The 16,077-nt window shown below is 38.8% G+C and overlaps 2 protein-coding genes across 2 annotated transcripts in view; both read right to left on the bottom strand.

Annotated features, from left to right (window-relative positions):
* The window catches only part of LOC134675763 (tyrosine-protein kinase-like otk), a 107,952-nt gene extending 94,120 nt beyond the window's left edge, over positions 1–13,832 (bottom strand). Inside the window, exons 1-2 of the mRNA XM_063534072.1 lie at positions 13,381–13,832; positions 362–388 (exon numbers count right to left, since the gene is read on the bottom strand). Of these exons, the coding sequence (XP_063390142.1) occupies positions 362–388; positions 13,381–13,429 (76 nt within the window). The 5' untranslated portion in view covers positions 13,430–13,832. The remainder of the gene's footprint in view (positions 1–361; positions 389–13,380) is intronic.
* Positions 13,833–14,143: 311 nt separating this feature from the next.
* On the bottom strand, positions 14,144–15,394 carry LOC134676037 (probable deoxyhypusine synthase). Its single transcript, XM_063534346.1, has one exon. The coding sequence runs from the start codon at positions 15,258–15,260 to the stop codon at positions 14,148–14,150; it is 1,113 nt and encodes a 370-aa protein (XP_063390416.1). The 5' UTR covers positions 15,261–15,394; the 3' UTR covers positions 14,144–14,147.
* Between the last annotated feature and the right edge of the window lie 683 nt (positions 15,395–16,077).

Genomic DNA, 16,077 nt, shown 5'->3' with positions numbered 1-16,077 from the left:
CCCCGACACGGTCCGGTCTAACGTGAGTCATCCTTTACTTGCCTAGGTCATCGCTTTGCTACAGGTAGCTAAAAGTTCATCCGTTCGACCCCAATTTTGGGGTTTGCCATAACATAAGCCGCGCGTGGCGCTGTCGCCACCTAGCGGCCATATCTGTGCTGATCGTGACAGACGCGTTTTGTTAGAGAGTGAGTCTTCTGTACCTAGTACTATTATTTATTCTGTGCCTAGGTATAGGATTGCATGATCTTGATGGATTATTAAAGTAACAAATAGATAAAAGTTTATCTTTATTAGGGTTTCCTGGTCATATTTTACGTTGGTTAACAAATAGATTAATGAAAAAAACTTTTTATTTTACCTTCGGACCCAATGGAAGTGTGGAGGCCTGCAACAAAAACAAAATAATTTAAATTCTCACCCGGGCGTATAAATAAGTCATGCGTTTAGTTTTAATTTAATCCGTTCGGGTGCAGTGCGACCGTGCATTCGGACTTATGTAATGCTGGGTGTACAATGCCGCTAGCATGGTCACAGAATACATAATATGTAATACTACCGTACAGAAACTTCCTACAAAACCGAAGAATGACGAAGTTTGAATTCAAGTAATTATCTGTGGTCGTGCACGCAAAGGGACGTCAAGTTGTGCCATCCCTAATAATTGCTCGGAGCAATGCCGAGCCGAACGGAGCCGATTACGCCCGAAAGGAGGTGTGAGATAGAACAACTACAGTATATAGTTTCGCTAATCCAATGAACGCTGTAATCTGGAGTCCGTACGATCTCGACTCGACTTTAATCATAATCATACTTTTTAGCTGTTTTTGTGACATTACTACATTAATTTATTTTTTTAAATTTATGAAGGAACAGCGTAATAGTGGTGGATCTTACTCAATTAATATGTAATAGGTACGTTAAAAATATTTCTTCTTTGCTCCGACTTTTCTAGTGCTTAAAGTTTCATACAGTATTTCCCTACTTTTGAGGTTTTTCGAAATGAAGTGTTTCACTCTATACCCTGAATATAAATGAATTAAAAAAAATTTCCTTCGTATAAAGAAAATGTTTTGCAAGCTTTCCTAGTTACTATATAGTTTATACAAGTTCTTAATCAGAATTAAGTTTCACTTTCAAGGAGAGTAAAATAAATGCCCAATCTCTTGAAAAAAACCGGGCAAGTGCGAGTCGGACTCGCGCACGAAGGGTTCCGTACCACAATGCAAAAAAAAAACGGTCACCCATCCAAGTACTGACCACTCCCGACGTTGCTTAACTTTGGTCAAAAATCACGTTTGTTGTATGGGAGCCCCATTTAAATCTTTATTTTACTCTGTTTTTAGCATTTGTTGTTATAGCGGCAACAGAAATACATCATCTGTGAAAATTTCAACTGTCTAGATATCACGGTTCGTGAGATACAGCCTGGTGACAGACGGACGGACGGACGGACGGACGGACGGGCGGACGGACGGACAGCGAAGTCTTAGTAATAGGGTCCCGTTTTACCCTTTGGGTACGGAACCCTAATTAGTAATAGGGTCCCGTTTTACCCTTTGGGTACGGAACCCTAAAAACACTCATAAAGACCTAATACGCCCTCTTTGAGACATTTTAATCAAAAGAGCATCTCATGGAAAAGTTTTTTTTCGCCATGAATATAAGAGCTCTCAAACTCTACCTTCAATATAACCAAGTTTAAAAAAAATATATCAGTTTTTTTTTAAATCTAACAGTAGCGACCCGTAACACGTTTTGAGTACTCGCGACGGCTGAAAGCGAGGGGTGGATTTGATTTTCGACTTTAAGTGGTTGGTTTAGAGTTCGTTTTGCTGTGTATGGCTTTCTGATTTTCCTATGGGTTTAGTGAGGTGCAAGTGAAAAGCGGAAAACTTTGAAGAATTTTTAGGTGTGCGAGGATGTGTAGCGAGGGACGTGTTTGTTAAGAAATGAAGTGATTCTATTGGTTCTTAACGCAGCCTTAGGGGTGGTTGTTAAGTAATCTGACGGGGTTAAATTACATCTTATATAAAATTTAAAGGTATATTAAAAATTAAAATCAAAACACTACATCAATGTGTTCATAGGGTTACAGATCGTAGTTCCCGCACATCAGGAAGGCATCTGATTTCAATGCGAACTACGCGCGATTGCGTGGCTAATGTTTATTCCGTACCCAAAGGGCAAAAACGGGATCCTATTACTAAGACTCCACTGTCCGTCATTCCGTCTGTCTGTCTGTCAGTCACCGGGCTGTATCTCATGAACCGTGATAGCTACACAGTTGAAATTTTTACAGATGATGTATTTCTGTTGCCGCTATAACAACAAATACTAAAAACAAAATAAAATAAATACTGAAGTGGGGTTCACAAACGTGATTTTTTTGCCGTTTTTTGCTTAATGGTACGGAACCCTACATGCGCGATGTCGGTTTTTCAAAACCTAGAGGCAAATAGACGAACCATGTGTTTCGCGGGTGACTACACCGGTCAATTTTTTTATCAATTGCAAATATTTTTTATTTTTCAACCGCTCGCCGCCCATCGCCTCCGCCCCCTCGTTAGGAGCAGGGGGAGACTCAAGCTCGTAAATATGTCGGGTTTTATAGTTGCGCGCCCCTGCCTCGCCCGCGAGGGGCCAGGGGTCGTCAATCGGCGGATTCCGTATTTTCCTTGGATTGTTACCGGTAATACCGGTGACTTGATTGCTTATCCGAAGATAATAGTGTAAGATCTTTGTAGAAGCACTTGAAAAAGGAAATATTGATATTTGCAACTTCAATGCATTTCTTCAGGAAGCCACAGATAAGAAATATATTGTGCGGTTTGTGCGGTCTGATCAACAATTGAGTTATGAATTTTAACAATAAAATTATGCGAACTTTTACACCGCAATGCGGTTTAATCAAAAATGGACTCTGAGAGCTATTCCACTTGTTTTTTTATGCGTTTTAAGATTTTATCACAGAAGATATAATAGTACTACCGTACAGAAAGGACACTTCCTACAAACCCGAAGTTTGACCGCGGTTCAGGGTCGAATCATGCTATCCCTTTCTAATATATGGCACTATCCCTTTCGCCGATTAAGGGTTGTGAAAATTCAAATTATTTTCTTATCTGTGGTCGTGCACGTAAAAGGAAGTCAAGTGGTGCCAACCCTAATAATTGCTCGGAGCAATGCGGAGCCGAACGGAGCCGAGTTCGACCGAAGTCAGAAGTGTCTCCCCACTGATTTTGTCACTAAACTTTGTATTCACTTGATCGCACTATGTTAGCATTCGCAGATGACTTCACAACAATCACAAAATTTCCCGTTGACCATGTCCCGACTTTCCATTATTGAAAGTCGAATGTCTCCAGGATTCAGAGGGTCTACCGCGAACCACGTTCGACGTGTTGCCTCTCTGTCGCACTTGTGAATTCGTACGTAAGTGTGACAGGGAGGCAACACGTCGAAAGTGTTTCGCGGTAGGCCCTTAAAGTGGGATCACTGTCGCACTCTAACGTCTTAATCAATGGGGGAGGGACGCCACACTAATTACTAATGCAGTTACTTTTTGATTTCTTTCTTTGTCTGGTGTATAGTGCAAACCAGGGATGTTACGGAGCTCCGTTTCCGTTTCTTTTTGATTTCTTTCTTTGTCTGGTGTATAGTGCAAACCAGGGATGTTACGGAGCTCCGTTTCCGTTTCTTTTTGATTTCTTTCTTTGTCTGGTGTATAGTGCAAACCAGGGATGTTACGGAGCTCCGTTTCCGATTCCGTTTCCGTTAAGACGGAACTTCCGTTTGGTATTACACGTTTCTGTTCCGGTTCCGTTAATTTTGAAACGGAAGTATATCGGATGTCAATGCTTAGCGCGGCAGCGGGACATGAGCAGTGTTTATCAAAAACAAACAGGTTTATACCAGTCATTCGCTCATCGCCCCGCTTGTTACATGCTGCACTACTTTGTTGGTTGGTGGACACAACACCACGGACTATAACATCTCGTCTACCTATCTATCACTCACGTTCTATTCTGGTTCCGGTTCCGTTTCTGGTTCCGCTTCCGTTTCCGATTCCGTTAAACGAAACTGAAAACATATGTTTCCGTTTTCGGTTCCGATAAAACCACATCCGTTACATCCCTAGTGCAAACAGAGCTAAATTTGTAAGGTTGAAAGTAGTTTCTATTTAATTTTGCCAAAGTGATTAAAGTTGCTGATTTTATAAATAAATATTATAGAACCAAACTAAATAGCCGCTGGGCGGATGATAAAAAAATAGCCGGTAAAAACTGGAAATATACTGCATTAAATAGGGAAACTAGGAGGTCCTTGGAGGAGGCCTTCATCCGATGAGGGGTTCTGGTAAAGATAAAAGATAAAGATAAAAAATAGTTTATTCAAGTAGGCATATTACAATGCGCTTATGAACGTCAAATAAACCTTTACCGGCTCCAACCGTACACCTCTGCCCCGAGAAGATTTAAATCCCCCCTCAATTGGAGGAGGGTATCCCAATATGGGACCGGCAACAAACTCGGCGGGACACATCTTTTCAAAACATTATTACATCTTATAATTAACATGCATTACGAGTAATTAAGAAAAATACAATTTAAATTACTATAGAATTCATGCAATTATACTCAGTGAGTACATAACTTTATAGAATTTGATATAAAAAATAAACATATATGTACATGAAATCACAAATACGTAGCTCTTTCAGAAAACATATCAAATCTTACAAAAGGATAAGAAATTAAAATCAATAAAAGAAATGAGAATACATATTATATGAATCTGACTGATTGTTATGAGATGCTTTCATACAATTTGATGTGCTTTCTTACCTGAGCTGAGTCACCTTTAACTCTACACATAATACAATATTTTTAATTGCTACTTGTCGTTATTACAGTTTCTGGTTTGGACCATGCATGTTTGTCTGTCAAGTAGTCCTCGACTCTGTAATAAGCCTTCAACATCAATGACTTTTTTAAGTAATTCTTAAGAGCTGGAAAGGGTAATCTTAAAGCATCCTCAGGTAACTTGTTATAAAAATGAATGCATTGCCCAACGAATGACTTCTGTACTTTACGAACACGAAACTTTCTGATAGCAAGCTTATTTTTATTTCTAGTATTATAGTTATGGACATCAGAATTCTTAGTGAAGGAGTCTAGATTCTTAACAACATAAATAATACTATCATATATGTATTGGGAAGCTACAGTTAAAATATTAATTTCTTTAAAAAGTTCTCTTAATGATTCACGCACCCTTAAATTATATATAGAACGAATGGCTCTCTTTTGTAAGACAAATATAGTCTGTATGTCAGCTGCTTTGCCCCAAACCAGAATACCATATGACATTACGCTATGAAAATAACTATAATAAACAAGGCGAGCTGTCTCAACATGTCAATTGTCTAATTCTCCTCACAGCGTAAGCGGCCGAACTTAATTTGTTTGCTAGTGTTCTTATATGAGGACTCCATTGTAGATTTTTGTCCAATGTTAAACCAAGAAACAGTGGTAGTGGGGAGACACTCCTGACTTCGGTCGAACTCGGCACCGTTCGGCTCAGCATTGCTCCGAGCAATTATTAGGGTTGGCACCACTTGACTTCCTTTTGCGTGCAAGACCACAGATAAGATAATCACTTGAATTTTGACAACCCTATTAAACAAGTAGGTACGATTATTTATGACGGTGACTGTTTCTTAAATCCAATTTTGTTTACTCCGAAATCAAGCAATGTTACTACACGGTATACGGCCGGATAGTAGGTCTCTATCCGGTATCCGGCCGGATATAAAAATAATGGCTGGATAGGCCGGATACCGGATAGTAACCGAATATCCGGTGCATCTCTAGTCACTACCCACTAGGCCAGACCAAATTCGTCAAATTTAAATTATAAACATGTAACGGAATCGCTGTCGATGTCGCCGGACACGGCGAGGAGCGAATGATGAAAATCTGACAAGAGCAAAAGCTGACATACACGAGTAAATCAATTTGTGATATACTCGTGTATGTCAGCTTTAAGTGCCTATGGTCGCTCTTATCTGTGGGCTGTCTCGCTCTTCTCCAATATGGCGTCTTGATTGTAAGATCGATAAATTAGTGTTCCAATAAAGAATACAGCATTAATTAATTGCGTCTTATTCCAAGTCATTACACAATTCTTGTATGTACAATACATACCTACATAAGTATACTTATATTTCGGGGGTTAATTTTATTTACATACAAACATAAGTATACTTATATTTCGGCGATCTCGGAAACGGCTCTAACGATTCCGACGAAATTTGCTAATGGGGGTTTTCGGGGCTGAAAAATCGATCTAGCTAGGTCTTATCTCTGGACAAACGCGAAATTTTAAGTTTTTATACATATTCCGAGCAAAGCTTGGTCTCCCAGATATTTAATACTGATAAGTATGATACGAGTAGACTAGTTTCGTATTCCTGTCTATATCGCTGCCTACTAGCAATTTTAACATTCCAACCTTTTTGCAACCATAGATTATGGCAGTTTAAAGCGAATCCAGACGGACCTTAAACTTTTTAATTAAAAAAGTAATAATCGTAAAACTCGGCGAGCTATCTCCGCGGGGTCAGCGGTCGGAATCAAAAATATATAAACTATTATGCACTTTACTCCATTGCAATAAGGCGAAAATCTTATACATATTTTTGGTAGCGATTACGAAGGAATTCCATTGTTAAGTTGGATTCTGGATTGGACCGCCGCCATATTGTTTTAGCAGATTGTGAGAGGATGAATATCGATATTATTGTATCATGGCTTAAATTTTTGCCAAGTTTATTTTATGTTTTCACTTCCTCGTTTTCTCATGACTGAGGGTCGCAACTACATGAGGTTGTTTGGGCACCAAGGCTATCCATTCTGCACGTTTTATTTGTAAGGACCTCATGTTGTTTTGCTTGGGTTAAAAAATAGTTAGTTGCGGTATGTACCATTCCTTTCTACACTGATTAAGCAATAATCAAATTATTTTGTTCCATGTCAGTTATTTTTGGAATGTATCATCCTAGCATTGTCCTAACTTTTGGCCATGGCTCATGGGAGCCTGGGGCCCACTTTGGCAAATCCCAAGAATGGCTTAGGCAATAGTTTTTAAAGAAGCGTCCAAACACAGAGGTAAAATTAGGCCTTCTTGGGATTTGTCCGGTTTCCTCGCGATGCTTTGTTCATCTAAAAGCGACTGGTAAATATCAAAATGATAAATCGCACAACAATTCCGAAATAAAGCAGTCTGGCCTATAACCGCGAACATCGAAGTTCGTAAATTGCGGGCATTTTTCTCCGTCACTCTAATTACGCCTTCATTGGAGTAAAAGAGAAAGATCCCCGCAATTTGCGAATTTCGGGTTTCGTGGTAGCCCCTCTGAAATCGGGACTGTATCGACCTTGAGTCGGGCCAAGACAACTATGTACATATATCAGAATCAGAATCAGAATCAAGCATTTTATTCGTGATAAACTTAAAACTAAGATTACATACAAGAGTATAACTAAAAACTACAAATATTAATAAAGTTGGAAAGCGTTAAAGTTTACCACGAAATGGGCTCGCCTCAGCATAATACTGACCCGAGGGCCAGCGCTGATCTTCCGGCAAGACCATTTGTGGGCCACGAACGCAGCCGTACGACACGGCCCTATCATAAGCTGAACGCAGCCTTTGCAGCAGCGACCGGCGCCATCTTGACTACTGTCTATGGCAGTAGCTGAAAATGACATTTGACATTGACAAGACAATACCAAAAATGGCCATGCCGTACAACGCGATAAATATATATATATTTTTTTTTTACCTTTCATTCATATGAAAATAACTTTTATAACTACATATATCCGGTGACAACATATATACAGCAAAAGTGATAAATTCAAATACAACTTTGATACAACATAACTAAAGAGGTGAAGTTTATTTTGTCAATGTGAAAGTTCCTCAGTTGACCATGGAGATCATGCCAAGTTTACACAATTGAAAGTTTATACTGTACACTAAGGGAATTAAATTAAATAACATAAGATAGTTACATAAAGACAAAAAAGATAACCACACGCGCAATTGTAATGTGGGACGAAGCGAAGAAATAAATTACAACACGCACTATATACATACAGAGTACAGATCAAGTACAGACGCATTGTGTGATCGTGAGGAAAGGACAGAAAAAGCAGGTATACATTATTATTGAGTTGACTATTTGTTTGTAAAACATGTAACATTTTCGGCTAAACAACAAAAAAAAAATAAAAAAATTAAATTATATTAAAAGCAACTCGTATCATGCCGTAATGCCTCCTGTGACTGCTGGTGTTGAAGTATAAGTATTTTGAGTTTGGTTTTGAAACTTGTTACACTTTTTAGGTTCCTGAGAGGGGGGGGAATAATGTTCCAGCACTTGGTTGCGACATACCTAAAGCTCCCACGGAAAGCCGCCGACGCATGACGAGGTGTCATCAATTGCACACTGCAATTACGAGCCCCAAGTGACCTGCGAGTGGACATCCATGACAACTTCTCGAAGAGATATGATGGGGATTTGTATTTTACTACGCCAAAAAGGAGACCTGCCAGATGAAGCTTGCGTCGGTGCAGCATTTTAAGAATATTGTGTTTATTTAAATATGGAGTAACATGGGCTCGTGGCGGGATATTGAAGCAGTACCGAGCACAAGCATTTTGCACCCTCTGTATGAGTCGTTTTGTTTTTGATAGGAGACGTGGGCCATACACCAAATCCATGTAGTTTAGTTTGGACAGAACAAGTGTTTCAATTAATTGAATGCGCAAGGTTTCATTAATAAATGGTCGTATATTATAGAGTAGTTTAAGTCTATAGAAACAGTTACTAACAGTTTGAGCAACATGCTTCTCAAATCTTAGTTGGCTGTCCATGATTAAGCCTAGATTTCGAGCCTCATATACTCTTTCTATTGGTTCACCGGATAACATTACATCCCTAGTGGGTCTGATATTGTTTAACTGGGTTTTGGTGCCAAAGATAAGGTATTTTGTTTTAGATGGGTTTAGCATTAAATTATTGTCGAATGCCCAAGACGCTATATTTGCAAGGTCCATATTTAGTTTTTCTATAGCACTATCAATTTCTGATGGTTTACAAGCAATATATATCTGAATATCATCTGCATAAATATGATATTTGCAGTGTGTAATGCGAGTTCTGATGTCTGCTGTATATAAAATAAACAGGATTGGGCCGAGTATCGATCCCTGAGGTACGCCTTGTGAGAGGGCCTTGTTTGCTGATATATGGCATTTGTAATGACAATGTGTGGCAGTGTTATAATGATGGCTCATTTAGACGGTGCGAGAACTCGCATGCGAGTTTAATTACATTGCGGTTTTGATTGGTCGGCTGAATTGGATGTAACCAATAGTCCTCAATATAACTAATCGCATACGAGTTCGCGGAGTTCGCGCGCCGTCTAAATCATCCATTTACTTTGTTATACTCGTATCACAGAATAAATATTAGTGTTATATTCCAATCGGTACAAAATTAGCTTACTCTATTCCAGCTTCTAAATCAAGGTATGAATTATCCAAGCTTCGTCATAAAGACATAAACACCCTATATTACGACCTCGAGATCCTTAATTATAGGTAGGTAGGTACATTACATATTTCAGCTTCATTAACAAACCAGTTTTTGCAGTCCCTCCATTGGCGCCGTTTGATTGCATTGACCCCCGCTGAGAGCTACCTGGGATGTTACTTTATTCCTGTAGTTTGGAATCAGTGGAAGATTCAAAATCTAATTACATTATTATGGTATCGTCTTCTTATTCTGTATTCGAATAATAGGTATAGTCGCGGACGATCTAGAACGCAAAATGGCCACTTTTTTATCACTAGGGAGGTTAGGTTCGTTAGTTATCTTCAAATGGCCGAAGGCTAAACAGCACAGAATAGAAGCCCCGCGGCAGCGGGGCTCCGTCGACATCGCTAATGTAAAGATAAGTCGACGCAAACGATGTAGACATTTTGCGTTCTGGACCGTTCGCGATGTAGACTAAAAGTGATATAGGCAAAATATTACACTAGTCATTTTGTGTTCTAGACCGTCCGCGAATAACCCGAATAATATAGGTATCTATTGTAAGTACAAAGTTTCAGAGCAAACTAGCTAGTCGTTTTAAAACTACGTTTGTATGGAGAACCGAGCTTGCTGCGGACTCTTAACTAGCCCACACGTTACATAGAATTGAGTCAATTTTTAGCTAATAGGTAGAAAAAATATTGCAAATTACATTCTGGAAGAAAAACGTCCCATATCCACGTTAAAATGCACAAACGAATTAAGTATAATCGATAATATGCCTTTTTCAATTGCATTAAAGTTTATGAAATGATCCATTGTAGAAATACATTTCTCGTGTTTTTTGTGCAACATTAGCATTTTGACAACCGCTTATTTATATTAATGGGTGTTGTTTAAAAAAAGGTTGAGTTTGAGCAGATTTTGAGCTCTGGGTTCCGTCGTCCGTGTCCTAATGTTTGATCGTTTTTAGGGTTCCGTACCCAAAGGGTAAAACGGGACCCTATTACTAAGACTTCGCTGTCCGTCCGTCCGTCCGTCCGTCCGTCTGTCACCAGGCTGTATCTCACGAACCGTGATAGCTAGACAGTTGAAATTTTCACAGATGATGTATAGATGTAAAATAAAGATTTAAATGGGGCTCCCATACAACAAACGTGATTTTTGACCAAAGTTAAGCAACGTCGGGAGGGGTCAGTACTTGGATGGGTGACCGTTTTCTTTTTTGCTTTCTTTTTGTTTTTTTTTGCATTATGGTACGGAACCCTTCGTGCGCGAGTCCGACTCGCACTTGCCCGGTTTTTTAGATTTACGCAAAGTCGATACGGGCACAGTGTATAAAACAATACAGTCCATGATATAATACTATACTCCGCCTGTACTCTCTTCCCGTCTTTTCGTGGTCACGTGACTAACACAAGCCTACGTCATCATGCGACAGCGCTATATGATACTATTGATAATATGCGATAGCGCTATATATAGCGGCCATGTTATTGTGACGTAGGCTTGTGTCACTCTGGGAAGAGAAGACCATGTTTTATTCCACGAAGCTGTCTCGACAGGGCAATCGTGCGGGGTGAGTAGCGGGTCGCGCGCACCCGAGCTGCATACATCGCTATTGTTAGTAGCTCGGTACTACTTACACGGCTAGCGTCTCTTATTTGAAATGTTTGTGTTGGTGTGTAAAAAGTATGTAACAACCCGACTGTGTTCTTGTGCGGTGTCGGCATTTACGCAAACATCAAGAATTGACGAAGGCACTAGTTTTTACGGAAGCGATTGCCATCTGACCTTCCAACCCAGAGAAACTAGGCCTTATTGGGATTAGCCTGGTCTCCTCACGATGTTTTCTTCACCGAAAAGCGACTGGTAAATAGCAACTGATATTTCGTAGGTACATAAGACTTAAGTTCCGAAAAACTCATTGGTACGAGCCGGGGTTTGAATATTGGTACCTCTGGATTGAAAGTCGCACGCTCTTACCGCTAGGCCATCAGCGCTTCTCGTGGAAATTTTAGTTATGGGTTTTTTTTTAATGTATTATAAAATAAAGCTGGAATAAAGGTATAGAGTCTCTTTAAAACCTTCATTGTAATACTACGGAACCCTGAAAGTAGCCCCAGGGCCGCAACGCCCACAACATTCTTAAGGTTTCTTAACGAATTAAACTTGAAAACATTTCTGGGAAAGCTGGGAAACTTAACTTAAGTAAAAAAATACAAACAGGAATGCTCCTAACTGTAAATCAAGCGGCATAAGGTATAAGGTCCTCCGAAGTACAGTTAACAGTGTGGGCGATGGTACCTATACCTACTTACTTACATAAGATAGATAAACATGTACTTACAGTTAGCACCAAAAGTATCGGTACGCGTCAAATGTTTTTCTTTTCCATTTTCGAATAACTTAACAAAAATGGATACCTATGTCTTATTATGTAAAACATTTTTTTTATTATTTCTTGATATACCTAATAAATTTACTATAAGTTCAATTATAATATAAAGCTGTTAATAAAATAAATTATGATGATGATTAATATTAAATGTTCAGGTTAGTATTTAAAAGTACACATCCTCTAACTACCCAGACATCAAAACTTGCCAAGACAAATGAAACTTTGAAATGCTGAATTTGTAAGGTTCAAATTAGAATGGAATAGGATACCCTTTTATAGGTCTCTGGGCAGCTAGTGTATATTGTATTAAGTATTTCCTAGAACGGTAAGTCTTGTGATTCGGACTGAACTATTGAGTGGTAGAGAGTGCCTTAAGATGATAAGTTCGCTATTTTACCTCTTCGCTTTTAAATCCCTATGCAGGAATCAGGGATGAAAAGAATTTACTTTGTAAGTTAGGCTTAGGTGTATAAGAAAACCAACTCTTCATTAAATTATGTTGGTTTAGTTTTAATTTATTTAGTTTATACTTAATTTTAATAATAGTTTGTATAAGTTTTGCTATTGAATAAATTACCACTCTGTTGTCTCTTATGTATTGCACTCAATAGGCTACATTGCTACTAGTCAAATCAGCTTCTCTGTCAAAACGATTTGCTAATATGGAATTTATATGAAAACGAATGTAAGTAGTGACGTCACAGTCAACTCACCTACTTTTTATATTTTAATCCAATATATTAAATAGAAAATAGTGCTTAAAAATAGCTGCTGGCTATGTTTTTCTAATTATTGTCTGGTGCTTTATTCCGAGTATGGTGTGAAATAATTTATTTTAAGTAGAGGACACATTCCTATTGCATGTTACTACTATTTTTTTAATTCATGAATGCACACTAACTGTATAAACTTGTTTTGCACACCATACAAGTGATTTCATAGGAGTCATTTACATAACTCATAAAATACTACTAAGACAACCCACAACAGATGTAAACTTGCGAAGATGCGAAATTATATATTTTATTAAAAAATTGCATTCTCTTCCAATAGTTACAATAATATTAAGGTCTTTTAATATGGGAAATTCGAATAAACTACAAGTACAATGGACTCGATTATCGATAATAGGTATTATTCATTGCAGTCGGAACAAAACACCGAACAAACCCATCTCACATACCTAAGCGAATATCAAGTAAGAAACAGTCGTTTAGTATTCATACTGCGTCTAAACAAAGTATTATTGTCAACATCAAAGAACCTAGCGACAAATTACACACTCCCGGGGAAAACTCTTTAATATCTGCAACGAATGACCATAAAACTTAAAAATAGCACCGCAAAGGGCACTCAGGATGCGACTTACCGGATAAAACCAACGAAAGGAATAAAACCGCTCGCAGAAAGCACATCATAAAACACTTATCACTTAAACTGGCCACATTAAAAAGTTAACATTCGATTTTCGAACTAACTACGAACATTTTTAATTGAAGACAACGTTGGAAGTGGAATGTTGGGTTTTTGGAAGCCGTAATGTAAATATTATGCACCACTGGCACCGGCGTCCGGCCGGGCGGCGCATCAAACGATGAAAACGGCGAGCGCGAGCTTTGAAAAACCGCTTTCACGGACGGCACACTAATGTAAGAAGTGGTGCATCTCCACACACACAAGCTTGGCGGAAGGATTCCAGACAGCAGCTAACTTCATTGAATATTTGACAGTTCATTCACACCATTCGCGTTCGGAAACCAAAACGAGTGATATCCTTTTCCTTCTATCCGTCAATTTCTTACAGTATTTTAAAATTTAACAACAAAGGCATTCCCAACTGTAATAATAGTTTAAACTAATAAAGTTGCATAAATATCAAAGGTAGTTAAGAAAAAGGTTACAGGTTAATAAATATTATTTTTAAAAAGAATAGTACATAAAAATTTGGTTTCAGAGCGCAGCTGTAGTTTGACAGAAGTCACCGATAGATGTCACTTTGCGCGTACTTCTGCTACTCGGCGATAGATGGCGTTAGCAATCACCAAAAATAATAAGGTAACTCTTTTTAATTATTTTCATTTAATTAGATATTTTAATAATTGCGTATAAATAATGAATGAAACTATCATCTGATATTTACACATTCTTTTTATTTTTGAAATGATGCTTAGCAAATGTCTGAGCGACAATCAATGGAAATACCAAAGTGGCATCAGCATACAACTTCACTGGTGTGGCATTAGGCTTGATTTTTCCCCAAGAAACCGCTTCATCCGGCCTGGCCCCAGCATCACTTCCATCGAATTCGCTGGCTGTATTAACATATACAGCGAAGTCAGCCCCATTTCTCATTAAATTCGCATTACAGATGTGATGTTTAACAACTCCACCGCCGAGAATAACCATGCCAGTGTTATTAGCTTTAACTGCCATAGTGTTTAGTCTTCTCAAGTCACCTAAAATATCAATTATAAGACCAGGCCGCTTGTAAGAGTGAAAATACATCATATCCCCCAAAGAACCATCGGTTAGAGCCGGGCTGTATATAGGAATATTATTCCGCCATGCCCAGTAACAGACTGAGCTTTCATCATTAATCCTCTCACCGAGTCTTGCGATGATTCTAGATGGTGACCACACTGTCCCATCTCTAATCTGTTCATCGAGCATTTCATCTAACAGCGGAGTGACCCACTCCTCAAAACGGCAGTAGTTATCATTAGGTACTAGGAGATTCCCGATTCGGTTAATGCCGCGGATTCTTAAAGATTTCCCGCTCAAGTTAAAGTCACCCACATAAGTTGGAGCGAGGCATTTGATGAAATCTTCCTCTACTCCGCCAGCGGTTGTCACAATGCAGTCAACAAGTTTATTTTTTACAAGAAATCTGATCGTGTCTCTCAAGCCGGAGGATATCATGTTAGATGTGTAGCCCAAGAATATGGTGCAGTTAGTTTTTTTCTTGATAAAAACATCCTCTTCGTACGGATCGCTAGTTTCTTCCGTCAAAGCAACTGAACGACATTTGAGCATTTTATTGATTTCTGCAACAGCTTTTCCGAAGCTTGTGGCTTGGAATCCAGAGTTTACATAACTCTCGAGTAGTTTATTATAATCTGTACCGAGTTCCCAATCGTACCCGGATACTATAGGAGTTTCAGTAGGCAGTTCTTGGCTTGGTTGCAGCACAGCGTTTAGCGCGACATCGGGGGCAATAACCTTGTCTTTTTCGATTATAATTCGATCCATGATTATTAAATTTATTCTTGTTTAAGTCTTCAGCAAGCATTCACATTTAAAAGGAATGGTTTTCTTAATTATAACACAAAGGACGATGAAAATGCGTCGAAATCTTTGGCCCAAGCCCCAAGCGAAAAAATTTGAGACAACTTGACATTGACGTTTGATTTGACAGAACAAACGTCAAAAAGCAGCTGTTGTGTGTTGCCAAGGAAATAAAAAAACCATGATAATTTGTAAATTTATTTTCAGAAAATAAATCTAAACGAGTACAAAAACAACAAACAACAATCATTAAAATCATTTTATTTTGTTACATGAAATAAAAATATAAAAGCAGGGCGCATCATATATAGGTATTTACCATCATCGAACAAACTTTTTTGTACAGTTAGCAGCAGAAGTTGCTAAGCGGGCGAGGTGTTCAAAATGACCTTGACACGCTCTTATTCTTTTAACAATAAAGTCGCGTCAAGATCATTTTGAACACCTGGCCCGCTTAGCAACTTCTGCTGCTGACTGTACCAAGGAAAAAACGCAAGGCTTCCTTGCACGTTGCACTTTGCCCTGCACAAGTGCACACATCTGCGGGAAAATTAAAAAAAGATAAAGTCCCAACCTTGGGCCAGCGTTGGGACTGTAGCATAATCCCACTTGCGCAATGCGCATAATAGGTCTATGTCCAGCAGTGTGGCATAATTTTAAAGGCTGAAAATAGTCCATTCTGTAGTTCAGCCCGCCTGATGCCCAACTGCCGACGACGAGCGGAGCGGTGGTAGAAAGCGTCTGTAGGCATCATGTTAAACAATAATTCTTCAGAGCACAG

This window comes from Cydia fagiglandana, chromosome 23, assembly GCF_963556715.1.
Source record: "Cydia fagiglandana chromosome 23, ilCydFagi1.1, whole genome shotgun sequence".
Classification (NCBI taxonomy): Eukaryota; Metazoa; Arthropoda; class Insecta; order Lepidoptera; family Tortricidae; genus Cydia; species Cydia fagiglandana.
This window is presented reverse-complemented; position numbering and strand designations above follow the sequence as displayed.